This window comes from Acomys minous (assembly GCF_964271855.1).
Source record: "Acomys minous genome assembly, chromosome: 4".
NCBI classification, from domain to species: Eukaryota; Metazoa; Chordata; class Mammalia; order Rodentia; family Muridae; genus Acomys; species Acomys minous.
Genome location: NC_140486.1, coordinates 8700424 through 8727773, shown reverse-complemented (window position 1 = coordinate 8727773; position 27350 = coordinate 8700424). Strand labels below are relative to the sequence as shown.

General features: G+C 46.8%; 3 protein-coding genes across 7 annotated transcripts; 2 read left to right on the top strand and 1 right to left on the bottom strand.

Annotated features, from left to right (window-relative positions):
• The first annotated feature begins 1020 nt into the window (after positions 1–1020).
• Positions 1021–15556, top strand: TXNL4A (thioredoxin like 4A). Of its 5 annotated transcripts, none has more exons than XM_084779719.1 (4): positions 1021–1112; positions 1369–1558; positions 11854–11957; positions 15229–15556. In XM_084779719.1, exons 2-4 carry the CDS (start codon positions 1406–1408, stop codon positions 15398–15400), a joined length of 429 nt encoding a protein of 142 aa, XP_084635845.1. In that variant the 5' UTR covers positions 1021–1112; positions 1369–1405; the 3' UTR covers positions 15401–15556. The 5 variants fall into 5 exon arrangements, with proteins under 5 accessions (XP_084635845.1, XP_084635849.1, XP_084635848.1 ...); XM_084779723.1 differs by lacking the exon at positions 15229–15556 and adding an exon at positions 4557–4625; XM_084779722.1 differs by lacking the exons at positions 11854–11957; positions 15229–15556 and adding exons at positions 4557–4625; positions 6109–6172.
• On the top strand, positions 6189–7452 carry LOC311596378 (N-alpha-acetyltransferase 11-like; the record flags this gene model as incomplete). Its single annotated transcript, XM_084779718.1, has 1 exon — positions 6189–7452. The coding sequence occupies one exon, from the start codon at positions 6189–6191 to the stop codon at positions 6849–6851; it is 663 nt and encodes a 220-aa protein (XP_084635844.1). The 3' UTR covers positions 6852–7452.
• A 2835-nt stretch (positions 15557–18391) lies between the features above and the next one.
• Positions 18392–26965, bottom strand: HSBP1L1 (heat shock factor binding protein 1 like 1; the record flags this gene model as incomplete). Its single annotated transcript, XM_084778753.1, has 4 exons — positions 25985–26965; positions 24836–24902; positions 23094–23188; positions 18392–18496 (listed from the first exon to the last, which is right to left on the bottom strand). The coding sequence occupies exons 1-4, from the start codon at positions 26033–26035 to the stop codon at positions 18392–18394; spliced, it is 318 nt and encodes a 105-aa protein (XP_084634879.1). The 5' UTR covers positions 26036–26965.
• Between the last annotated feature and the right edge of the window lie 385 nt (positions 26966–27350).

Genomic DNA, 27350 nt, shown 5'->3' with positions numbered 1-27350 from the left:
GAAAGAGGCGGTAACCGTCACAGATAACAACTGACACAGAAGAATAACACGTACTTTCACAGATGGCTAGTGGATATGTATATAACACACGTGTGTTTGTACTTAATGCCATTAGATGGCTAAAGTGGCAAACTTATACACACACATAGATAGAGGTGAAGGAAAAGGAAAGCAAGCCTACTTGGAAAAGCTTAAGATGACAGTTTGGGAACACCGTGACACGGTCTTGTGGGAGGAACATGAGTTCAGCTACCATCTGCGGTATACTATGGGGGAAGAGAGAAAGATCTGTGAAAGAGAAATTAGAAGGCAGTTAATGGCTGAAGAGATCTGACCTCCAGGGTAAGGCGGAGGAGCAAACATTTGGTCATATTCAGGAGTGTCTGATGGCGCTGAAAAGGTTTTTACACAAGAACGCAGATAGGCCTATGGAAGAGATGAGGAGCATGGCTGAAGTGTGGCCAAAGACTTGTCGCATTTCTCAGCACAATAAAAATAGAAGTAGGGCTGGAGAGATGTCTCAGCGGTTAAGAGCACTGTCTGCTCTTCCAGAGGTCCTGAGTTCAATTCCCAGCAACCACATGGTGGCTCACAACCATCTATGATGTGATTTGATGCCCTCTTCTGGCCTGCAGGTGCACATGCGGGCAGAGCATTGTATACATAATAATAAATAAATAAATTTAAAAAAAAATAGAAGTAACCTCCCACCTCCCCATCCCCCCGACCCCCAACCCAAACACACACAATGCTAGATGCGTTTGGATCTCAGCGTTGCTTTGGAGCACTTTCTAACGAGACCTGGACCGAGATTAGGCTCGGGCATTCCTCTGCAGAGGAACCGGCCGCCAAGAAGGCTGCCGTGATGCATTAGCTGACTACTCGCTTGGTCCCAGTGTAACCCGCAGGGGACGCTCAAGCACAGACCGCCTGGTGGCGACTAGGAGACTCAGGCCCGACCGCGTCTCCTTCGCGCATGCGTGTAGGGCGTGCGTGCGCCTGCGCAGCAGCGCTGGGGCGGGGCGGGGCGGGAGACGTCGGCGCGTCTGGGCGCGGCAGACGCTGGGACTGCGAGACGGACGCGGTGGTCGGGCCGCGTGGGCTCACACGAGGTTAGAGGTCGCCCGGTGTGGCCCCGTGGGGGCTGGGGCCGCCGGGGTATGGTTCCCGTGGAGATGGGGGTACGGGATGTGGTCCTGGTGCGAGCCGAGGCCCTGCGTGGACTTCGGCCCTGGGCTACCGTGGAGGGGTGGCGGCGGCGGTGGCCTGCGCGGCTTGCAGTGGCGCCCTGGGCAGAGACTCTGGGGGTGCGGGTCGGGGTCTCGGGTCCGGGTGGGGAAGCGACCTCACAGCTCTTTGCACCCACAGGCAGCTCGCGGCGTCCGGCCGCGCAGGTCTGCTCAGGATGTCGTACATGCTTCCGCATCTGCACAATGGCTGGCAAGTAGACCAGGCCATCCTTTCCGAGGAGGACCGCGTGGTCGTCATTCGTTTCGGACACGATTGGGACCCCACTTGCATGAAGATGGATGAGGTTCTGTACAACATCGCAGAAAAGGTAACGCGTGTGCACTGCTCGCCCTGCTGGGCTCTGCAGTTCAGTTTTGATGTGGGATGAGAGACAGAGACAGAGTTCATGTACTCGTACGGGTCAAAGTTTCTTAAAGATTTAAGAGACCTATGATCTGCCTCCTAAAATAAGTGACTAATTGGGATGATGAATTTTGCTGCTGTGATGATTGGGGAAGAGGATTTTGCTGGGACAGGTCTGGTATGTAATGGAGACGGACCTTGAACTCGTTATCTTTCCGCCTCAGCCCGGCAGAGCGCTGCGATTACAGGTGAGCACCATTGTGGACCCTGATAAGTGTTATTTAAAAGAATTTACGAGAGCCAGATGCGGTGGCACACGAATTTAATCTCCCCACTCTGGTAGCTGAGTTCCAAGCCAGGCAGGACTATGTAAGACCCAGTCCAAAAAAAAAAAGTTATTGTATTGTGTGTACAGTGAACAGAATTTGCAAGTTCTGTTGGGAGTGTTGGCGTTTCTTTTTTTTTTTTTTTTCTTTTGAGAAGAGGGAAAGGGAACTTATTAGGTAGCCCAGGCTGGCCTTGATTTTTCTTTGTTTCTCCGTGCCTTAACCTCAAAGCACTTTGTAAATTATTTCATTTATAGCTTGCAGTTATTCAATAAAAAAGGTGTTAGGAGAAAACTTATAGCTATGTTTGGGTAGAATTGATGTTCCTAATTTTCTTATTTATGGGTGGCAGTGCCTATTTATTGACAATAGAAGTGCAATTATCAGGCACTATTACATGATCAAGAGGTTATTCTCTTTCTGTGAATTCCTTTTGGCAGTGTTAGGAAAACTTACTAAGTTTCCGTAATTATAACAAGGCAAATGGCAAAGACAGTAAAGTAATAAAATACTGAATGTTACTATTCCATAAGTAATTTGAATATTCTTTTCTCTTTCCTCTTTTTTTTTCCCCCTTTTCTTTTTTTCTTCTCTAGATAGTGTTTCTCTGTGTAGCCTTGGCTGTCCTGGAACTCAATCTGTAGTCCAGGCTGGCCTCAAACTCACAGAGATCTGCTTGCTTCTGTCTCCTAAGTTCTGGGATTAAATGTGTGCACCACCTGACTGTCTTATTTGTTTGTTTCAGACAGGACCTCCCTATGTAGCTCTGGAACCTGTGTAGACCTCACAGACATCTACCTGCTTTGGCCTCCACCTCCCAGGTGCTAGGATTAAAGATGTTTGCCTCTGTGCCTAGCCTGAAAGTTTGTTTTAAAGAAGAATAAACACTAGGCCTGCCATGGTAACGGCCTTTAGTCCCAGCACTCAGGAGGCAGAGGCAGGCGGATCTCTTAAGTTTGAGGCCAACCTAGTCTATAGAGTGAATTCCAGGACAGCCAGGGGTACACAGAGAAACCCTGTCTTGAAAAACAAGAAAAGAAAAAAAGTGCTGAAACTATTTTTCTCTCATAGATGCTAATGGAAGCTGGCTTAAAGTAATTCTCTTTCAAATGACTCCTATAGGATTATCACTTTGTTTACTTCTGCTGTAATTGAAACCAGGGCCTTGGGCATGGCAGGCAGGTGCCCTACCGCTGGACCACTGTCACCACACCAAAGAAGTTGTCTGGAGTAAAACATAGGAATGTGTATGCTTAGCAAAGCCTTTCTGTCGGTTGGTTGCTTTCTGGTTTCATATTTAGGAGAGAACAGTTGGAGGGAGTTCCAACACGCAGTTATCACAGGTGCGTTTGAGGGTGCTTCTAAGTGACTCAAGAGTCCTGTTGGTCTAGGCTGAGGCCCAGAAAGCCTTGTTAAAGAGGCCCCCAGGGAGTTAAGGAACCCCTCGGGATGAGGCTCAGGGCCTACTTCTCAGTTTGCACTCTGGGACTATGAAGCCCTGAATGTGTGGCTAGCAGTAAGATGGGCAGCATTTTTCTCCCATGCCAGTCAGGGGAAAGAGGTAAGAATGAAGTGGTATTGGGTCCCTTAGACAAAGGCAGATGCTGAAACTCAACTGAAGTGAGTTCACTCTGCTGAGTCTGCGTTGGATGGGGACAGCTGGTTTTCTCTGTCCTAACCTGAAGGTGGCATGAGTGTTGTCAGGTTCCGTTTCCTGTCAGGATGGCTAGGTGTGAGCCCCTTGGCTTTTCCCACCTAAGTAGAAGTTAAGATGTTGCCACGCTTGCCCTCTTTTCTCGTTGTCTTGTGTCAGGTGCAATTGGTGCCTGTCATCTTACTAGGCATACATTCTGTTTTGGTATTGGGCCCATTAATTAGTCTCCTTTAAAAATATTTTCTTAAATCTTTTAAATTGTTCTTTCTTTCGTCCAAAAGTTTGATTGCATCCTTTTTTTAAAAATAAAGATTTATTTATTTATTATGTATACAGTGCTCTGTCTGCATGTAACACCTGTATACCAGCAGAGGGTACCAGATCTCATTACAGATGGTTGTGAGCCATCATGTGGTTGCTAGGAATTGAACTCAGGATCCTTGGAAGAGCAGCCAGTGCTCTTAACCTCTGAGCCATCTCTCCAGCCCTTGATGGCATTCTCAATAACCTCCTCACTTCCTATATAAAACTTTGTGGTGTGGCATGCTAGGCAGGTGCCCTGTAGCAGTCATCCTCTGTCCCTCTTCTGCCTTGTTATTCCTTGAGGCAGGGTCACCAATAAGGCTCGTCTTGCCCGCCAGCTTGCCCTAAGGCTCTCCTGTCTTTCCATCTTCCAAGACTCGCGTTACAGGCAGGCAGCATGCCTTCTTGGTATTTATGTGGGTTCTTGGGTCTGAACTTGGGCCCTGCAAGCTCTTTAACCACTGAGCAATCTCTTCCATGCCCTTAATAAACTTTAATACTATGTTTTAACATAGTTATTAAACATGTAAATTTGAAATGCATTAGAAAGACTTAAAGTTTTGCTTTCTAAGTATAATGGCAAAATATACATTCATAATTCTGGAAACTGGGGAAACAGAAAAATTTTAAAGATTTTAGTATAAAGAACAGTATAACTATTTAAAAATCTCCCTTCGCAGAAATGGAAGATAATGGGAGATCTTCCTCTTCTTGTATGAGTCCTGTTTGGATATCGCAGCTGTTTTAAAGTGAGTAAAAGTTGTGTGTGTTGAGGCTGGACATGAGTGCCCCGTTTCTCCTGGACTGTGTTGCATTAGCCAGTGTGCTGCTGCCTCTTGCAGTGCACGCTCCACCTGACGCTGGAGTGTTCTGAGTTAAATATTTAAGAAAGAGAGTGGTAGGGAGCAGATACACTTAAGGCTCTGGGGCTTACGGGGCACATTCTCTGTAAAATCGTTTCATGCAGCTTTGAAGAGAGCCTATTTCATGTACCTGTGATCTTTTCCCATTAGGGGGTAATATACTTAGTCACAAAGGAACTTTAGGGACCAGTATTCTGTTCATACTGTGGCATGTAAGAATAGTGACAGTTTTTATGTATTAAAAAGCCCATACAGATGGAATTTAATGTCTTCAGAGATATATTGACATGTGATGGTATGTTCTGAAAGAAACTCCTGTATTGTGGCTGCTGAGATGGCTTAGCTGACGGCGGCATTACACGGGAACCCACGTCAAGGTCAAGGAAAGAACCAAGTCCACAGTTGTTCTTTGGCCACCACACATATGCCATGTCATGTATGTACTATATGTACACAGATTATGCATACAGATGCGCACATGATAAGATTTTAGAAAACTACACAAGACAATAGTTAAAGAGTAATAGGGAGGCTGTCTTGTATATGACAGCAGGGATTGAGTTTGGTCTTTGGAAGTCAGCGCTCAGCTTGGTGAGGAGTCCCAGACACAAGCTTGTGGGTTAGGAATGGCCCTGTAGCTGACAGTGGGTGTGGGCCTGGTGCTAACAGTATGCAGGCTCCAACCAGGCACTTCAACGAACTGGTTGGGCAACCTCTTCCAGCTGGTGCTTCTTGGTGACAAGGGAGTAGTAAAGCTGTTGTGGGACTGGACAGGCTAATGTAAAGGTTTCTACAAGTCGGAAAAGTGTAGTTGGCAAGTGTCGGGATGTGAGAGTTCCCTGGCTCAGACAGATAACATGCTTGCTGGGAAGCACATACAAATGTTGCCCATGCTTTTTAAAGTTCATAACTTGTGGGAAACAAATACACCAGGCAGGTGGATAATAGCAGGGGTAGCCGAGCTGCTGACTTATATTTTAGCCCACATGCAAGCATGAGCCGGAGTCCAGGCAGCCCCTGCCTTAGATCCTTTGTACACACAGCATCTGCAGATAGCACCCCAGAGGCTTGGGAGTTAGCAGGGCCAGGGACACCTAATGCTGTGCCAGTGCTTTCTCACCTAACTGCCACACACATAGTCTGCAGAGAGCCCAGTCCCATGAGAAGGATTTCAGTCTTTGCCCAGACCCTGCTCCCAAGATCTGGTTGGATAAGAGCCTCTCAAAGTACGAGCATAAAGTAAAGATTATGTGGTCACATTGAGGCTCTATAACCAGGACTGTTAATCCAGATTCTTCAGAGATACATTGTGATTGACAGTGCTGTGTTTCTTGAGTTTTGAAATACACCTTTGTGTCAATTCCTCGAGGCAAACAGTGTTGGTGTCGCCTGTGCTCCGTGGCATCCTCTCTGGTTCTCTGGAGTCTGACAGGCCTATCTGCTGCCAATATGAACATCCGCCGTGCTCGGCCAGATGACCTGATGAACATGCAACACTGCAACCTCCTTTGCCTTCCTGAGAACTACCAGATGAAGTACTATTTCTATCATGGCCTCTCTTGGCCCCAGCTCTCCTACATTGCTGAGGATGAGGATGGGAAGATTGTGGGGTATGTCCTGGCCAAGATGGAGGAGGATCCTGATGATGCCCCTCATGGGCACATCACCTCACTGGCTGTGAAGCGCTCCCACCGGCGCCTTGGCCTGGCCCAGAAGCTGATGGACCAGGCCTCTCGGGCCATGATTGAGAATTTCAGTGCTAAGTATGTGTCCCTGCATGTCAGGAAGAGCAACCGGGCAGCCTTGCACCTGTATTCCAACACCCTGAACTTCCAGGTTAGTGAGGTGGAGCCCAAGTACTATGCAGATGGAGAAGATGCGTACGCCATGAAGCGGGATCTCTCACAGATGGCAGATGAGCTGAGACGGCAGATGGTGCTGAAGAAGGGCAGATACGTGGTTCTGGGTTCCAAGGAGAGTCAGGGCAGCACACTTCCTGGTTCTGAGGAGACCTGTCAGCAGGAGAACCTGGACGAAGATGACAGTAGCGGTGATGACAAAGACAGCACTGATGTCCACGACAGCTTGCAGGATTTGGAGTCTACCTCCTAGAGTCTGCTTGAACATTACGGCTCCTTGTCCTCTTTTAGCCTCATTTTTTCTTGGAAACTCTGGCTGTGCTTTGCAGTGCCTGCTCTGGGGTCCTCTCACAGTGACCCCAATGGCAGCACCCCTCCACATAACTTCCCTGTGTGGTCATGAAGGCACATCCACTCACAGGACCTGCTGTGCAGGAGCCATGGAAGCTGACTGCCACGGCAGCACCTTTCTTGGCTTCTTCCATGCTGCCATTATACTCTGTTTTGTACTGCACCGATGTGTGTATCTTGCAAGTTTCTGCCTAGAATGCCAAGCACGAAGTGGGTACACCTGGAGAAGACACCCCAGCTTTTAGCGGTTGCCGTTGTTTTTCTGGAGTTTTTTTCTTGGAGTAGGCAGGACTAGCAAGTTAGTCTTCATGCCCTCTGTCCTTAGCTGGTGGAAGCTACTTCCTTTTGCTTTCTCTGGAAACTGCCCTTTCCCTCCCTGTCTCTTGCTGAAGAAGAATGCTCCCTTTCCCAGTGGGAGAACGTGATGGGTATTGGACTTCTACACAAGCAGAAACTAAATTGGCTGTCTCTAACCTGGAAAAATAAAAATACTAAAAAAGGAAGACACGTTGATGTGAGAATTCACTGGTTAGTCCTTACCTGGTGTGTCGTTTGGTCTCAGCAGAGGGGGCGGGCTCCACTCTTGGGGCCTTTGGGTTGATCTGAAGATGCGAAGGGAGATATAAGGAATTGCGATGTCACTTAGTATACATGTCCACTTCTGGGTGACCTGCCATTTCCTTATTCAGTGGAGAGCAGGGAAGAAGGCCTTTTTAAAGTTACTGTAGACCAGCATCTAGTGTGTGAGGTTGTTGGATTAGACCATATGTTTGCTTATTTATAAAACAGGTGAGGTTTTCAGTTTTGAGAGGACATGGTTCCTCTTACCAGTTTCCATATTTGGGGGACTGGAGAGTCTTGTTGGCTCTAAATAATCTAATCCCCACTCTTGACAGCGGCTCTGACCAGTCATTGGATTGGCAGTTAATTTTGTAGAACACAAGTTAGTCTTTTCATTATTGATAATATGCTCTAATTTTAGCTTTGCTGTAGCATATGAAATGTAGAGTATTTCTGCTTACTTCACTAAAGATGTTGACAGGCCATTAAAATTGGGTAGATTAAGCGGTGTGGTGACATAGCCCTTTGACCCCAGCACCCTGGAGCTAGACCTAGGCAGATTTCTAAGCAAATCTGATCTACCTACCAAGATCTGGGACTACACAATAAGACCTTGTCTTAAAGAAAAGAAAAAAACCAAAACCCAAAACCTCTTGCCAGGAAACTAGAGCTTTGATTTGTGAATGATTTTACTTCAGCCCCTCATCTCACCTCATCTCAGTGCCCTCTGGTCCATGGGGAAAACAGCAGATCCGGGTTGGCTGTTAGGCTGAAGAGACAGTTCCCTATCACACTTTTCTCCCTTCCTCTCTTGTGCCCCAAGGACTTCATTGCCTTGTTAATGCTCTCCCTCAAGAGTTTTGTATGCAGCTTTCCCCTGTCCTGCACTGTTGTCTGTCACTGCCCGGGAGTCAGTCACAGCTTTTTAGGGTGTCTGAATTCAGTTTTCAGTGACCGCAATACAATTGCCTCTTTATTAGTTGGGTTTTGGTGTTAGAGATTCCAATGCCAGCCTCACACCGGCTAAGCGTTGGCTCCCTCACTGTGGTTGATTGCCGAGCCTGCATTTCCTGTTGTGCTGTGACCAGCTCTTTCATGCAGTCTCCTGGACAGAGCTTCTACACTGACACTGAAGCCCCAGTATCAGCACCAGCTGGGGGCAAACGGATGTGGTCTTCCCCAGCCCAGCCTCCGGTTCATGCCATGCACTACCTTAGAGCCCTGCTGTCCGCGTGCTTAGTTTATTCAGGGCTCTTTTGTCCTCGCTGAGCGCTTAGGTACCTCCCAAGCCTTGCCTGTTATATGACCCTGTGTATACGACCCTTGCAGATTGGCCGGCTAGGGAGAGATTCTATTTGGCTTTCACATCCAGGAGATAATGGGATTTGGCTGCTCTCTAGTGTCTTTTTTGTTTTGTTTTTGAGAAAGGGTTTCTCTTTGTAACAGCCCTGGCTGTCCTGGCACTCACTGTGTAGACCAGGCTGGTCTTGTACTCAAGAGATCTACCTGCCTCTGCCACCTGTATGCTGAGGTTGAAGGCATGCACCATCACCACTACCTGCACCACCACTACCTGGCTGTGGCTTTGTCTTTATAGGTAGAGTTCTCTTTACCTCTTCAGGTGGAAGAGTTTCTTCATGACTCAGCTCAGGAAATCTCATCCAGAGGCATTTGGGACAGGTCTGGGTTCTCTTTCAGTTCTGCTGTTTTCCATGGGGTCTGGTGCCACAGAATCATTTTGAGCCTTAGATTCTTTGTGAAACACAAGATCTCCAGGACTGCTGAGAGAATTAGAATTCATGAGGAAGGAGTTCCTTGCGGGTGGTGGTTCTTAGCCACTGAGAGCACTGTGAGCCAGTCTGCCCTGATACGTTGATACAAGTCCTTGCATTCTGTGTGTGACCTGCAGTCTTCATCTGATGATGATGGGCCAGACTACGTTCGAAGCCAGAGGAAAAATTTGTGTCTTCAAACAGGTTGGTGTTTAGTCAGGTGCCATCTCCCTGGCCTCTAACTAAATGCCCCGTATTTAAATGGTTTGGTGGTTGATACTTAACTGCGTGTGTTAGATCCTGAGCAAGTTGTAAGGAAAACGGAACATAGCCTCCATCCCTAGTCTGATGATGATTCCTTGGGCTCAACTTCTGTAGTGAGCTATTTTATATTTAAATAAAATCAAACTAGAATGTGTTTACTATGAAAGCTACTACCTGGTGACCTGGCTAAAGGTTTCAATATGGATTCGGTGGGAAAGCAGAGTTTCAGAAATATGTGTTTAGTGAGTGAGATCCAACTAAGATGTGCATGATGTGTAAGGGTGCAATGTTGATATTGATTAATATAAACAAAAACATCCCTTGTGCACCATAATGTACACACATCTGTCATGCATCATGACATGTACATGGCATATATTGCTTACGTGCCAAGACATGTAACAGAGCACACACATGCACAGTGCACCATGAGCCATGTTTTTAAGATTTCCACTAAAGCTGAAGACAAGTAGAGTCCTTGTTAAGCATAAACTCACTTTATGGTGGTAGGTTTAATTTCCTTGCTAATTTCCAAAACAATACAATAGAGTTCAGCGAATGCCTGTCACACTGTCAGTGTGGCGCTCTAGCTTGCCTTCATACTGTATCATTGCAAGCAGATCCCAGATCCCATGTAATTCACTATAAGTTTTCTAAACTGAATTTCTTGGGTTTGTTGTTGTTGTCCTATGGGAATCCACTCCAGGGTGTTGCGTGTGCTCTGCAAGTGTGTCGTTGGCCTACATGCCTCAGCCGATATGGTGAGAGTTTGTTCTATTTGTTTTTCAGGTGGCGTGGGGGGAGGACACGGGATTGAAACTAGGGCTTTGCGCATGTAGCAAACACTATCACTAGGTTATATGCCCAGCCCTTTAAGAAATAAAGGGCATGGCATAATAGTGAATCCCTCTTTCAAAATACAAAAGACTAGAGAGAAAATTCAGTGGTAGTATGCTTGCCTAGTAGGTATGAGGCCCTGGGTTCGGTGCCACAAAAGGAAAAAAAAGCAGCGAGGTATTGAGGCGAGGTGAGATTGGTACACACCTGTAGTCCCCATGCTAAGAGGCTGAAGCGGAAGGAGCACAACTTCAAGGTCGCCCTGGGCCACAGCAAATGTGACGTCATCCTGGCCTGTATAATAAGATCCTATCTCATACAAACCCAACATGAACAGGCCGTGTGTGTGTGTGTGTGTGTGTGTGTGTGTGTGTGTGTGATGTAACCTTGTCCCGAGGTTGTCAGGCTTGATGGCAAGAGCTCTTACCTGTTGAGCAATCTCTACTCTTCAGTCAAGGAAACTGATGAGTCAACAGTCTTGACACCTCAGGGATATTGAAATAAATTAGGAAAGAAGATGGAGTCCTTGGAGATACAGTCTTGTGTGACCTTGTGCCAGCTAGTGACTTCCTCTCTGAGGACAACCTGCTGAGGTTCTTGTGAACTTAATATGTCAAGGAATAAGCAGGGTGCGTGTACGGCAAGATGGCTCGGTAGCAGGTAAAAACAACTGCCACATAAGCCTGCTGACCCGAGTTCAATCCTCACCACACCTCAGCTGAAAGGAGAGTGAGGGACTCTAAAGTTGTCCTCTGACCTCATGCATGCTGTGCACACCCCGCATCTGCACACTTACCCGGGTAATAAATTTAATCCTTTTTCAAGGAAGAACGGAAAACAGGAAAGTACATCGGTTGGTGCCACTCCTGGTACTGGTGAGCTGTCACTGGTGTCTTCAGTTGGTATACACATCTCCAGTCCCTGTGCTCCCAGTGGCTGTCATGTAGCAGTTGCCACTGACTGGGACGTAAGGTGATTTTAGTCTCATTAAAAAATTTTTTTTCCTAAACTGATGAATTTGGACTTGAAAATTATAGAAAAAATTCTAAATGATAAAGTTTGCCACATGGGATAGTAACAGCGTTTGCACGCATTGAAGCAAAGCAACGGAGAACGGGTGGCGGGGCTTGACGCACATAGTCAGCGCATGCAGTGAGTGTTTGTCAGAGTATGAGCTTACAAAATGTCTGGCTTACTGGTAGGGGAGTGAGAGGGCTGCGGACATTTTCTGCAGGACTTCATTAACTTGGCGACTGAGACAAGTTTGGTTTGTAAGGGACTTGGAGCTGTCAGAACTGTGGCAACACTGTGTGGTTTTCTTCTGTCACCTCTGTGGAGCAAATACTTAATAACAACTGGTTTTTAAAAATGCTCAGTTACACAGTCTTTTTTCTTTTTCTTTTTTTCTTTACTTGTATAAGATGAAAGCCAGTCTGATCTTTTATCTTAGTTTTTAAAATCTCTTTCTAGGTTAAGAACTTCGCAGTTATTTATCTTGTGGATATTACAGAAGTCCCCGACTTCAACAAGATGTATGAGTTGTACGACCCCTGCACTGTCATGTTCTTCTTCAGGTACGCTCTCTTAGGGTTGTTCCCTAAATGGGATATTACTGGTTTGTGCACTGTCATGTTCTTCTTCAGGTACGCTCTCTTAGGGTTGTTCCCTAAATGGGATATGCTCTCTTAGGGTTGTCCGTCAATGGGGTATGCTCTCTTAGGGTTGTTCTGTCAATGGGGTATTACTGGTTTGGAAGCTTGATGGGACAGACTCTTTTGTTAGGAAGGACGGCAGCTGTGCAGTTTTACCACAAGACAGTCAATGTGAGTCTTTTAAATGGTTATTTTAAAGTAGCAATTCCAGTTTTAACATTCACTGAGTAACAAACTACCCATCTGAAACACTGTCCAGAAACTGGTGTGAAGTATAATTAAATGGAAAATATCCTTTCCGACCTTTATAAAATCATCCGATGAACAAACCATTTAGAATACAACTTCACTTGTTAAAAATTATCATTGACTTTATTTGTAGTGTCCTTTGATTAAAAACCAAGAAGAAAACCTGAAAGTAAGTACTTTACTTTGTACAAGTCAAGATTGCTTCATCAGCTCAAACATCCCGCTGGAGATCTGGAAAGACACCTGCACTTGGCATTGGCTCAGCAGAAGTTTTCCTGTGATTGCTAAAGAAGTGGCTGTGTAGTCATAGAACTCCACAAGTTGTATCCAAATTCATAAGCAGGGTCTTGTGTTTTATCCTATACACAGACTTAGGGTAAATCAGCTCTCATTTATGAACTCCCAGCCCTGCAGGTACAGTGTCCACGCAGCTAGCTGGCTTCCTGCCAGGGTCTCAGGTGACCTGTGGGCTGCATAATTGCTGCGTCCCTTCTGGGTGTCTGAGTGGGAGCTACTCTGCTCTCAAAGGCTCCTCTACCTGAATAAGGCCGCAGCCGTCTGTCCCAGTGAATCCTTTTACACAATCCTCTGACTCCCTGTTCTGTCTCTTAGAGGGAGGAGGGTTAGGCTGACCGTGTGGGGGTTGGTAATCCAGGATAATCTGTTTGAATCCAGCTGCTGAGGAGCTTGGTTCATGTCTGATGTTCTGTGAGTGTCTCGGCTGCAGTCGTGGGGCACAGGGAGTTTTTTACTTAGGATTTTGCCTATTACTCCTTGAGACTGTCCTTCCCATAAACAAAGCAGGACCCTCTCCAAGGTTTCCAAGGACCTTTGAGATCCCACTCCAGGAACCAGCAGTCCTTATGGTCCAGATCATCCAAGTCAGCGTGGTCTGAGGTCTGCAGAGTGACCCCCACAGCTCCAGGATCAGCTCCGTTACCTGTGTAGCTGAGACTTAAGTGACACCTGCAGCAGTCCTGGCTCAGAGCGATTAGCCAGAAACAGAGGTCCTCCTCTTCTCCATCTCCAACCCCACCCACCCACAACCCCTGCCCCCACCCCTGCAATCTAGAGGTAGTACGGCCTGGTACCGCCCCCTAGCTGGGTGCTCCCTCTGGGAAGGGATCTGACCAAGTCCCTTTCACGATTGGTGTTTGTAACTGAACAAGTCAACCTACCTCTTGGAGCCACAATGGGGACATTCTCTGCTCTCCACAGCCCTCTCTGTCCTTTACAATTTGAGGGCATAAGTTGAACAAAGGAGGTATTCTCTGCTGGGTGACTTCCTATGAGCAAGAGGAAATGGTGTTCCTGCTTCGGATGCCTCCTAGAGGTTGGGAGGGCCACCCTTGGGAGACACACCCTCTGCTGTCTCCTGTGTCTGAGTGCGCTGACCTGTGATCAGTCCAGGCCTTCAGCATCTCATTACCTGGAGAGCTGGGAATTTAATCTTCTCATTAACAGTCCTGTGCGCATTCATCTCTGCTCCTTTTACTGACAGTGAGAAAGCAGACAGCGCTTCCTTTTTGAAAGTCTCTTCTGCTAAATATACAAGTTCATTGCTGACAAGTTCTCCTTTTCGTACAGCTGTGGGACACAGTGTTCCCTGTGTACAACCAAAGTCCCTTTTCCTCTTCGTGCAACAAGGTCCTCACTTCAGGTGGGACAGGAGGGTCACTTAGAGAGGCAGTGATGGGCAAGGAAGGAGGAGGTTGCAGGAAACAATGTTGGTGCGTAGATAGGACGCAGTTGGCATCTTTGAGGTCACTAGACAGATAATGTACTCAGGAAAGAAGACACATTTCTCTCTTCTGGGAGCCAACGTTCTAGAACCAGGGTCAAAAGTAGTCAACTTATGCCCTAGTGCACACTGGGACAGAGTAAGAGGAGCCAGGCTCCTGTTTTTATAGAATCTTTGTAGAGACACAACTGAAACCTGTCTAAGCCACACAGCGCTACCAGGCAGGTGTGTAAAGCACTAGCCATTTTCAGTGTACTCAACACCAGTGTACACAGAGCAAGGCACAGTGCTCGGCATCACTGCTGTGGGTGTGGGTGGGGAGAGTGGGTACCCATCCCATTCCTGGGCTAAGTGAGGCCATGGAATGCTGCCCAGAGTGCAAATGTTTGATGCGGGAATTTTGTCAAAGTCACCTTTTCTCTGTTCTCAGAACCAGGAGAGCATGGTCCTGGACTATAGTTGAAGCCAAATGTGTGATCCTGTAGAAATGAAAAGTTAAACTAATAAAAATAGAGCCTTAGCAAATTTGGAAAAATTCATGCATGCATTCAAGGGTTAATATCTGTATTCAGAAAAGTACAAGTACAGGTTCCTAAGGGAAAAGCCTGTCCTCTGGAAGACACATGACTAAGGGTTTGTGCTTCCCAGTCACAGCATGCAGGACATGAGGGTCACCAGTCTCACCTCAGTTACAAAGCCTGTGGTAAAGCCCTGTCAGCAAAGCATGATAGAGTTACACGTTGCTTTTTCAGGAAAATTAGTGCACCTCCCTGGAAAGCTGCTTGTCTTTCCAAGTGATACAGCTGTCTTTGGCCTGGATAGTCTAAGATATGAATATGCAGTTGCCGGGCACAGTGGTGCATACTCTCAGCCCAGCACTCGGGAGGTAGAGGCAGGCAGGTCTATAGCGTGAGTTCCAGGACAATCAGAGCCATGCTGAGAGACCCTGTCTCAAAAAATTAAAAAAAAAAAAAAAAAGTAGGAATGCACAGAAAATACAGAGGAGGGCAGAAAGAGTGTGTGACTGTTGCATTGCACTTGTAGAAAATGACATTTAGTGTTTGTTTTTATCTTGTTTTGAACTGTGGTCTCTTTCCACGCACAGTCTGTGCCTTTAAACGGCATTCCAGGTGCTCAGAGCAGCGGGGGGACGAGCAGGCCTGTGGAGTTCTCTCTGAGCGCCACTGCTCTTTTCTCTTTCAGAAACAAACACATCATGATTGACTTGGGCACTGGCAACAACAACAAGATCAACTGGGCCATGGAGGACAAGCAAGAGATGGTGGACATCATAGAGACCGTGTACCGTGGTGCCCGCAAAGGCCGGGGGCTGGTGGTGTCTCCCAAGGACTACTCTACAAAGTACAGATACTGAGCCCTGGGAGCCTCTCCATGTAGAAATACTCAGATCTGCCCAGCATTTGAAAGAGCCTGCAGTGGGACATGGCTGTAGGGCTGGAGGGTCCTTGAGCTGAGGGTTCCAGGGCCTTAACTAGCCTAAGCAAATAAACATGGTGAAGGAACAGTGGAATCTGCTCTGCCTTACTGATTGTATAGGTCTTCACTCCTCAAGGGAAATCAAGGTGTTGGGCCCACGAGGCTGTCAAGTTCTGCATCCTTAAGTGGTGGCTAGAGCTGTTGGGGCAAACTACCACAGACCGGGTGCCTGCAACAGAGGCTTTTCGGCTGCACCGTTCTCGAGGTGTGAACCTGAGGTGACGGTTCTGGGGTCCCATCTGTGGCTGTGGGCTGTCTGTCCTGCACCCCTGGCTCTGGAGGTTACTGGCAGTCTTTGGTGATCCTTGCATTGAGGCCCCTTAACCCTATCTTTTCCATTTTCATTACAGGTTGTCTCCTCATGTGTATGTCTGTCTCAAATATCCCCTAGTTATAAGAACACCAGTCACGCTGCCTGAGGGGCCCTCCTCACTTCTGTACAACCCCATCTTGACGGATTACATATGGTAACCCCTCGAAATAAGGTCATGGCCTGAGATGCTGGGTTGAAAACATCTGTATCTGAATTTTGGGGTGAATAACCCACAAGGGGACCCAGTCCTACTCTTCCTCAGTGTGTAAAACAGCACAGTGGGTCAGGTGTGATACCCTCCTATTTCCGGCTGAGGCCATCTGCTGAGCTCATCCCAGACACAACCACAAAATGTCAAGGCTTCCCTTCAGCGAGTAGCCTTCCACTCTTGCTCAGACTTCCGCAGCATGCTTCCTAGGGAGGTGGGGACCCGTCTACCTCAGTTTCCTCTTGTTTCTTATCTTACCTGGTGGCGTGGAGGGATCTGGGTCTTCCCCATCATCTCCCTGAACACAGACTCAGAGGTGGATGGTCAACACGGAAAAGCCCACCTTGGATAAGCTGTTCACGGACTGAGGCAGGCCTCTGCACCTCTGTCTCATGTTTCCATGGTATGTAGTGGTGGCCACTCTCCAGGCACCTGGTAAGTTGACAGCTTCTTCTGTTAGTAAGCTGATCCATTATTAAGACTCAGGAGTGGAGCAAATGTCTTGCCTACATTTGCAAATTAATGCACTTGCCAAACAGACTGAAGTTTGGGGTTGTGACGCAGCTCTGTGATGGAGGTACTGTGCAGCAGCACCATGATGGAGGTACTGTGCAGCAGCTCCGTGATGGAGGTACTGTGCAGCAGCACCGTGATGGAGGTACTGTGCAGCAGCTCCATGATGGAGGTACTGTGCACAGTTCCTAGCACTGCAACAAGCAGAATTCATGCCCGTGATGGTCCCATGTGCAGTTCTTGATTCCCAACAAAGGAATCAGGGCCTTGGTTTCCTGCAGGTGGAGGAGAATGTCCTCAAATTCCATGTGACAGGGGAACACTTAGGTGGTACAACCTTGCTTTCCATGTGGAACTGCACATCTCCAAAAGGAAAAGCGATATGTGAACATCATCAGTGTTGAAGGTCTTGGGGAAAGCTGTTGCTGGTTGGTAGAGTCATGTCACCTTTAAGTTACTGCTGGTGTCAGTGTGGCCTGTGCTATTGTGACCACGGAAGGCACTTCATTCCTGGGACCTTCATTAACTAGCTCCAAGGAGCCTTCTGGAAACTACCAGGAGCTACCAGGACTGACCTCCAGCCTCTTTCCAAAAGTGGTTCATGTCTGCCTACCATCTCTCTGTGTAACCACGTTCTCTGCACGGCTGCCATTTCATGCAGCAAAGGAGCTTGTCCGGTGATGAACACCGTGGACAGTCATGCCTGATGTCAGCAGGGATCCTGAGGAGATGGAGAAGGAAGAGCAAGGCGCCGCTGAGAAGGCTGTGAGCAAGGAGGAATTTCAGGGTAAACGGACTGTACCAGTGCCTGAGTTCGCTGCTGCTCAGGCAGGGGTGGCAGGCTGGTCTGAGAGCATTCAGGCGCCCTGTGTGCCTGGCCAGCACTTCCTTATTGAAGGCGGGAATGCCAGCCACCAAGGACTGGACTGCAGCTCCTACTGGTCAGCCACTGAAGGATTCCAGCAACTACCCATGGGGCACTGAAAGCTCAACAGGCGGGAAGCAGATGAGAGAACAGGTGACTGCAGTGAAACCTCGGTCTTTTTTTTTTTTTTTTGAGGCTAATCCCTTCAGAGTGGCATCTCTGCAAGACTCAGAGCCTATAGTGCTTGCCAGCTGGGGTGGCTACAGTTCAGAAAGGTGGAGGCCGGGAAGGAGGGTGAGGAGTTCCTTTTTTTAGTCCACAGTTGACCATGGCTAAGGATCGGAGTGGTGGTTCTCAACCTTCCTAATGCTGCAACTCTTTAATACAGTTCCTCAAGTTGTGGTGGCCCCAACCATAAAGCTATTTTGGTTGCTACTTCATAACTAACTTTGCTACTGTTATGAATCATAATATAAATATCTGTGCACACAGAGGAAGGAACAAACTTCTGTCTCTTATGAGGACACCAGACCTACTGGATCACGATGCTTGCTGCCCTCGTGAACTCATTTACCTTTAATTACTTCCTTAGAGGCCTCCTCTCCAGTCACAGCTGCACTGGGGTTAGCATATAAACATACCAGTTGGGGGTATGTAAACCCCCAATGTATGTAAACATTCAGACCACCCCGGAAACAGAGGTTACATTCAGTTGGCTCTCACTCAGCCGCCATCTTCTCTGTGCTCCTGGCCTGCAGAGCAGTTACTTGTCTTGATCATGCATCCCAGCTCTGATCCAGCTGAGACCAGCTGCTGCTTCTCTCAGCACCTGAAGATTCTTCTCGAAGCTTTCCAGGATGCCCTTGGGGCAATATCCAGGAGTCACTCCAGATAGAGAAGGGTAAGCTTGGGAGTGAACCCGGATGGGTCAGCAGGAGGATGCAATCGTTTGCCAGTGTCGCAGTGGTATTCAGAAGCCACACCAGGCACGGAGAAGAGAAAACACATAGTTCAGGGACTGCTGCATTGCGCTGAGTGGTTGGTCCTGAGTGCCAAGTACCAACTGGTGAGCCCACTACAGCAAACAGCAAGATGCAGAAGGCTCAAGACAAAGACCTGACGCCTGAATGCGTTCTACTCAGACTGGTCCTGTCAGGAGCCGTAACAGTGGGCAGCCCCTATGGCAGGGATTGCAGGCAGGGATTGCATCTTGGTTTTTATGATTCTGATGAGGTCTCACTCAGATCTGTTTGACTCACTTCAAATATCCCCTGTGACTCTGCTAAAATTACAATTATGACTCAGATGATTTGAAATTTGGCACACTGTCAAATAGCACCACATGATTTCAAACTACCAGCCATCAAGCTTGGATGATCTGATTTAAGGCACAATCTTTAAAAATCAAAAGATGCCCACCACCACTGGAGGCATGGGATGGTACTTCCTTTCTTAGGTGTGTTTGGCTGAATGCTATGGATTTAGTCAAACTTCTGACTTGCTGAAATGTGCAGAGGGTTTGTGGGTAGTTTTTCCACAATGGCATTATTAATAATATCATGAAATCAAGAAATGATCTCAGTGCTCAAGAATTAGTAAACCTTTAGCTGCCTAGATGGTAATTGCCATTACTAGAGTATTATACAGCCAGCTGGGGGCAAATTGTGTAATTTTCGCATTGGGACAATGTTATGACAGGTAAATAGAAAAGGCCATTAGATTATAGGTAACATAATTGAATATATTAAACTCCATAGGACAAGTATCATCAGTGGCCAACTGGTGGTAGGGCTGGGGTGATTTTAAATTTGCATTATGTAGGAATACCTTTTTATAAACAAGAGACCCTTTAGAAGACAATAGCTATTTACATTGTTTGAGTAACTATTTGGAAGGTTGAATAGCCTATCAAATTATCTGGACCTTAGTCTACTCTTCAGTGACTCCTAGGTAGGGTAAGGCTCACCTCAAGGCACAGGAAAGCTCTCTGGGAGAAGAGCATCTGCGCCCAAGGTGAGACATGAAGCAGTCTGGTTGCCGAGGAGCAGTTTGCTTCTCTAGTTCCCATGTGCTGATTTCACTGAGCTCTGAGGCCTTCAGGTTGCAGAACACTGCCCCGGAGTTGTCGCAGTCTGCTTGAAGGCAAGAGTGACTAGCAGGAGGGGCTAGAATAGTTATTTAAGAGAGGATACAAAGGGACCAAAAAGATGACTCAGTGTCCTAAGAGCATTGATTGCTCTTGCTGACAGCCTGGATTAGATCCCAGCACTCATATGACCACTAATAACCATCCTTAATTCCAGTTCTGTGGAATCCAACACCCTCTTCTGGCGTCTTGAACATACGGCACACGTGTGATGCATAGGCATTCATGCAAGCAATACATCCTTACACATAGAAAAAAAATCTCAGGAAAATTAAAAAGTAAAATCTTAACAGGCTCATATGCTTAGAAGAGCATCATATTGGCCAGGTGGTGGCGGTGCACATCTTTAATTCCAGAACTCTGTAGGCAGAGACAGGCAGAGCTCTGAGTTTGAAGACATTCTGGTCTACAGAGCTAGTCCCAGGACAGCTAAGGCTACACAGAAAAATGCTAGCTTGAAGAACCAAAAAGAAAGCTGGGCATGGTGGTGCATGCCTGTAATCCCAGCACTGGGGAACACAGAGGCAGCCTGGTATCTGAGAGTTCGGGGGCAGCCTGGTCTACAAAGCGAGTCTAGGACAGCCAAGGCTACACAGAGAAACCCTGTCCTAGGAGAGAGAGAGAGAGAGAGAGAGAGAGAGAGAGAGAGAGAGAGAGAGAGAGAGAGAGAAACCAAAAAGAAAAAAAAAGCATTAAAAATAAAAATAATAAAAGCAGCTATAAGAAAACATGAATTTGAGAAAGTAAGAAGGGGAGGCTATGAGAGTAGTTAGGGAAAGGGAAAATATGACAAAATGTGTGAAAAATAAAAAAATTAACAAGAATAAAAATAACTAAAAGTGGCTACATCAGAAGATTGACTTTTTAAACCAATAGAGAAATTTAATTTGGAATATATGTGTACTAATATAGTATATGTTTTTCTTCCATAAGTTACAAATATGCACCGAAAAAAATAGTTTGTCCTTTTTAACAAGTCTCATCTTTGATAAATAGTTACCTTCTGAATTATGTTATTATTTCATTGCTTTTGTTTCTGTATTGTTTTTGTTGCTTGTTTGTCTGTCTGTTTGTTTTTGAGATAATATCTCTCTGTGTAGCCCTGGCTATCCTGGAACTCACGCTGTAGACCAGACCAGGCTGGCCTCCAACTCGCAGAGATCCTCCTGCCTCTGCCTCCTGAGTGCTGAAATTAAAGGTGAGTGCCAACACTGCCAGGCTTTGTTGCCATTTTTTATTTATTAAAATGAACTTTAGTTTTTAATGGGTTAGTAGGTATCTCAGTGGTAGCCATGTGTCTATACTTTAGGTCCTGGGTTTGATTTCATGTCCAAAAAAGAAATTAAAATAAAAAACTGAACATCAAAGTTCATACAGCATAGACTATTATTACTCAAACAGTACAGTTTTCATTTTGGCAATTGCACATGACTCATTTAACACCTTCAGGTTTGAAAGAGATTTTTGAAAGAGAATAGTTTATTTACATGATTTATATACCAATTAATGTTCAGTTAAATAAATTCAAGTACACTTTTCCATAAAATCCCATAATTACCAGCAACTATTAAACATTTCTATATAGGCAAAATCCAGTATAGAGACATACTTAAATGATAGATTTTCCTTTTCTTCAGATAAGCATCATTGTGGCTCCAGAATTCAGACTGAGGAAGCAGCATGCACTGCGCAGGCACTGGAGCTGCAGCGTGGAGCCCGTGTCTGTCACAGTGACAACCACTCACTGCCCTCTGGTGTGTAGGGGACGGTGCTCTCCAGGCAGCATCCTGCATTTACTGCGTGCCAGAAAAGATTGTACAATTCAGAAGCGCAGATAAAATCCTACCCTATCAAATGTAAGAGTTTTCAGTAAGGGTGTGGGCTGTCTCCCCCAATGGGCAGACAAGTGTATGGGTTGCATACTTTCTGAAGATCTGTGTGCAGCCCCCACCCCCAAGCCAAGAGCACAAGGTGGGGAAAGTATTCTAATTACATAGGTCTTTAATTTGAAAGATTTTAATAGTGCTTAAATAACCTTTAAATAACTGGCCTCAGCCCTGTTGTCTTTAGTAACTGTACATATTAAGGAAGCAAAATTTTGACAGTTAAACCCTCAGTTTGACATCTAAGCCTACGTCTAGCCAGTTTTTTAATCGACAAGACACAGAAGGCAGAGTGTGAGGAGCTCACCTGCTGAGGGACTGCCAGAGCAGCAGCCGTGCCAGGGTCCCAGGAAGACCAGGCCTGCCTGCTCCTTCCATCACCCTATTTCCCGGGTCTCAAAAGATGGGAATTTGGTGGTAGGAGGGTAGAGGGTTGGCATCCACAGTGCCTGGTGGCACCCAGGCGAGTGGGGTGTGTCTGATAATACTTTTATGGGTACAGCTTCCTGTTTTGCCTACAGTAAGAGATTTTACTTTTATTTTCTCATTTTGAGTTTTGGGAACAGGATCTCCCTATGTTATCCCTTCATGTTTCTCCAGTGTTTTGAAACTACTGATTTGGATATTCCTACAGCGTTGATAGGTGACTTAGCTCTGATTTCACTGGATAAATAGGAGTAATTTGCCATAAATTGGTTGTGACACAGAAGCAAACAAAGGTATTTAAATTGTTCAATGTCCCGTGCTAGAGAGAAGGCTCAGTGGTTAAAAAGCACCATCTGCTCTTCCAAAGGACCCAGGTTCAAATTTTAACAATTTATTCAGGGCCCTCCGTGAGGACAGCAGTGGGAGGGTAGGGGTGGGGGAGGGGCTAATGAAGAGAAAGCAGAACATACTATGTGTACAACAATGCCATAATGGGGCCAGGGAGATGGATCGGGATGAAGGCACCTGCCACCAAGCTTGGTGACCTGAGCTCGATTCCTAGCAGCTACATGGTAGAAGAGAAGCAGCTTCTGATCCTCTGATCGCCACGCTTGCCATGGCACATGTCTGCTCACATACATGCACGTACACACATGCTAGAACTAAAGAAATAAGGAAAATGCCATAGTGCAACCCAGCCCACTGGAACCATGCACATATCCAGACCATGTCAGAACAAGCCTGAGTGTTTCACGAAGTGCATATCCGTGTATGTCACATGGGCATATAATATGCACAGTCTAAGCCGGAAACAGCATTTATTTGCTCCCTTAGAAAGGGAACGCTTGCATGGCAGATGCCGAGTGTCGTCCTCCAGGCTGGGGTATGGTAAGGGTTCTGTAGAGTGTGATGTCTCTACAGGATCACGAAAGCGTGACACCAGGAATGACTGGCTAAAGCCCCAGGCTTGCATTCATTCTAATATAGTTTGTGACTAAAAACTGACTTGAGGAGTAAGGGTGAAAAATACTTCAATAAAATCTGATTTTTAAATGAGTTTTCATTTGAAATATGTACCTTTTAAGGAACCGCGGGCATGTTTTGGTTTTTAAGGAGCACTTGGTAGCCTCTCTCGTTAGTACTAAAGACTCATTTAACCTTCAGGGACAGTAATTCACTAGAGATGAAGCGAGTGGAGACACCTTTCTTTGCCTTACCGTTTGTTCTTTGCTCGAATTCTCAATTCCAGCTTGAACCATTAGGTTGTCCACATTTCTCTGTAGGTCCTCAATGCGATTTCCCATTTCTTCCAGTACAAGGTCAAAGACAATGGCATATGTGCTCCAATTAGCCTGCATCAGGGACGAACGCTGGCTCAAGCCCTGCTTCAAGCTGAGCCTGCTCTGCATGGGCCCCCGGACATTTTGTGGTGGAGCAGCTCTCACAGTGAGGGAGGGAGTCAGGTTGCCCGAATCAGTGTAATTACCCTTCGGTCAGCCATCTTAGCACATTGCCTTTAACCTTCAGCTGTGAACAAAGTTTTGAAAACAGCTCTGCCAAGTTTGTATAAATTTGAGTTTGGTAAGTTTTAGCTAACCTCTGAATTTAAATATGATGGAAATTAGCTCTTTTAAAAAATTGTATTAAGTATACTGTGTTTTGCCTGCACGTACCCCTGCGCACCGGAAGAGGGCACCAGATCTCATTTAGATGGTTGCGAGCAACTATGCATGTGGTTACTGGGAATTGAAATCAGGACTTTTGGAAGAACAAACAGAGTTCTTAACCTCTGAGCCATCTCTCCAGCCTGGAAATTAGCTCTTTTTAAAACAAAATTCCTTGTGGTTTATTATTTTTTTAAAAGAGGGAGAGAGAGAAAGAGAGAGAGAGAGAGAGAGAGAGAGAGAGAGAGAGAGAGAGAGAGAGAGAGAGAGAGTGTGTGTGCATACAATGACACAGGCTTGAAAGTAGGAGACAAATTTCGGAGGCAGCTCTCTCCTTTCAGGATGGATCCTGTGGACTGAGCTAAGGCTTTACAGCAAGCACCTCTTAGTCATCTCAACAGCCTGGTCACTTGACTTATTATTTAAGATTTAAATCCTGTACCAGAAGAGGGTACAGGATCCAGAGGAACTGGAATTACAGATGGTTGTGAGCCACTGTGTGGATGCTGGGAACCAAACCTGGGCCCTCTGCACAAGCAGTGAATGCCTTTAACTGCTGAGCCATGTCTCCAGCCCCTGAATATGATTTTTTAAAAAGTGAATGTAATCATGTTAAAAAAAAAAAACTTAGATTGGGCAAGTGTTAAGACAGCAGTAACCTAGATTTACACAAACTCTAAACATTCTATTTTTACATTTTATAAAATAACTGTATTCTAATAAACTCACCAGTAAAAACATCACACAACTAAGTCACTCAGGCACTTGCCCAGTCAGTCCTACCTGGTCACTCTAAATATTTAGAAGTTCACTGACATGTAGACTTTGGGACTGAACATTATATCCTAATTATTTGATTTCATTTTTCTGAGACAAAACACTGAAAGGCTTGTTCCGCTCAAAATGAGGGTACGAGGAACTGTGTCCTTCCTAGCAGAGACCATCAGTTCTGCTCTCTAAGGCTCCTGCTGTGGATGGAGTTTGTGGTGCAAACCCGACTGGTTCGGTTTGGCTTGCAGGGCAGCCCCTGTGACAGGGTGGTGCAACTGCTCCTGGAGCTCTGTACTGGCCATTCAAATGCCCCGCCCTGCCAGCCAAACCCGAAGCAGAACCTGCCACAAGCAAATGATAGCTCGGGTGTCCTGATGTCGCAAATAAGCACGGGCGTAAACAACAGAAACCTTGTGCGTGTAAACAACCACACATTAATTAATAGCAGAAAACGAGAAGCTATCCCCACGGCTATCTGACAATCCAGGGGCATTAGAATGTTCAGCATCAACAGAAAAGGATATTTCTGAGGTTTAATGTTGTAGTCAGAGCTCGGAAATGTTCTTCAAGCTCCTGAAGTAGATTTTCTGCCTGAAAAATGAAGCTTTGGTAACTGAAGAAGGTATTTATTATTGGTGTAGGATATTATATCATGGAATACCTACACACGCATACCCATTGATGTTGTTGTTTATTGGGACAATGCTTGCTATGTAGCCTTGACTGGCCTCCAACTCAGTGTATGGACCCAGCAGGCCTCCAACTTGCACTGACCTCCTGCTGCCTCGAAGTGTAGGAAATATAAGTATTCCCCCACGGTGCAGGGCACTTGTTTTATTTTCTGAGGCAGGGTCTGCTTATGTACCCCAGATCCTCTTCCCTCAGCTTTCCAGCACTGGGATTACAGGGCTGTGCCAGCATGAGCGAGCACCGCACCATGGTGGGACATGAAGCATGAAAGCAGAGCTATAAATCTTATCGTCAACGCAGGAAACAGTCAGCCCTTCGCTACAGTCCACGGTGAAGCAAAGGCCAGCGGGCCCTTTGTTTTCGCTTTGGCCGGTTAGGGCACGGCACAAATGCCACCGCGGTGACTGCTAAACTATTGGCTTGCTTGATACTTTATAGTCCACACATCCTGTGTGAATCTACCTCGTGTGATCCTTGTCCCCAAACCTACAAAGCCCATCCATATGGAAGCGCAGGTCCTCGAACCCGGACCCTGAACTCTTCTGTGCAGGTTCCTGGTAGCAGGCGGCCTTTCTGAAGAGTGTAGATGACGTGGATTCTGACAGATTCTTTTAAATTGGACAAACCAACAGCCGCGGACACTTGCTTTGGCAAGCGCCGGGGAAGGCACCAGACAGGGAGGGAATGGGGCGGGGCCTGGACTTGAGGAGGAGCCTTTGGAAGGAAAAGGAGGGGTGGGCGGGATCTGGGACATGGGGCGGGACTGAAGGGTGGGGAGGAGGGGAAAGCTAATGAGCCAGGTATGGGACAAGGATCCAAGCTCTGTAGGAACAAGTTTCATCTCCAACCGCCCAGCGCCCTCCATCACCCCTCTGGCTCGCAGCGTTGGTTCCCTAGCTTGCCCGTGGCAGCGGCCTCGCTCCCTTTCAGAGCCCTAAAGACGGCGACCTTGGTCCACCCGCCCTAGGGCACGCGTCACTCACCGCGTTCTGAAGCACGTCTCCGCAGGGGACTTCCGGCGCCTGGGTGTCCATCTACACCGGCCTAGAGACCTGGGGACCTGGGACTTGAGTGGACCCAGCAGGTATCGCGCTTTAGACTGGCCGCGGGCAAAGCTGGAGAGCGAGCACGGGAGCAGGTGGGGACCAGACCAGCTGGCCAATCCGGCTTTGCTGGGTGTTTTCATCCATCAGAGGAGGTGACCTGGGAGGAACCCTGTCTTCATTCTAGTTACTGTGGCACAATAAACACGGACAGGATAGCGAGCACTTTAGCTTCTCCTGAATGCACAGTGCGAATGCTTTAAGTACATTCACTCTGCCCCTCCATCTCCAGCGCTCGTGGTCTCACACTGATACTCAGTGCCCATCAAACAGCAAGTGACTCTCTCCTCTTGCTCTTTGGATCTCGCAGCCTTCTAGCTTTTGTCTAGGTTCAAAGTTTCATGTGACGCGACTCCTCTTACTGGGGACTCCATAGCGGCCAGCGGCAAACTGAATCTGTTACCGTAAACCTGTCATTTCTGACGACCTAAGGATGTCAGCTTCAAAATTGTCTTCAGTGATGCTCAGACCTCCAAGTCTGGTTTCTCTGTGGGAAACAAGATCTCAGGACCCCGTTCCACTTGGGATCTTAGTTGTAGCTCATAGGTCAGCTTGTGGCTGAATTTTCAGGACCTTGTTTTTAATCCGTTACCTGTTTTGTTTACACATCTGCACTCCTCGGGCTGAAGGCTGAGGGCTCTGTCTATTTAGACCACCTCAAAACCTCTAGAGCCTAGTTCCGAAATGGCGTATGGATGCCAAGTGTTCTGCAGGTGTGTTTAATTAAATAGATGGAGGCAGGGAGGCTGAAGACGTAGCTCATTGGTTAAGGGCACTTGCTACTTTTGCAGAGGACTAGGGTTTGGTTCCCCAAACCTGGAAGGGCTGCTTAACAACTCCAGTTCCAAGGTGTGGTTGCAAACAGGAAACCGTTCCTACACACTAAATAAAAATAAATAAAAGTAAAATATTGAAACAGAGCACGGCCTCACAGGTAATGGCACCCAACACCTCTAATCATCAGCGCCCTTGATAAACCCCTGCCTCACACCCAGGGGAGTCCCAGGAGGAATGTGGAATCCTGAAGCCCCTTTGGAAAATACAGGTAAACAGGGTTCACAACATGACTACATTCCAGTCCTAGGTGTGTGCATGAAACAGCAGCGTACACCCACACAGAAGCCTGCAGTACTCATCACAGCAGTCAAGGAGGAAACAGCCTGATGGACAAACAGATGAGGCATGTGCAATATGAACACTATTGGACAACAAAAGGAGTGAAATACTGGCACACACAAAACATCAA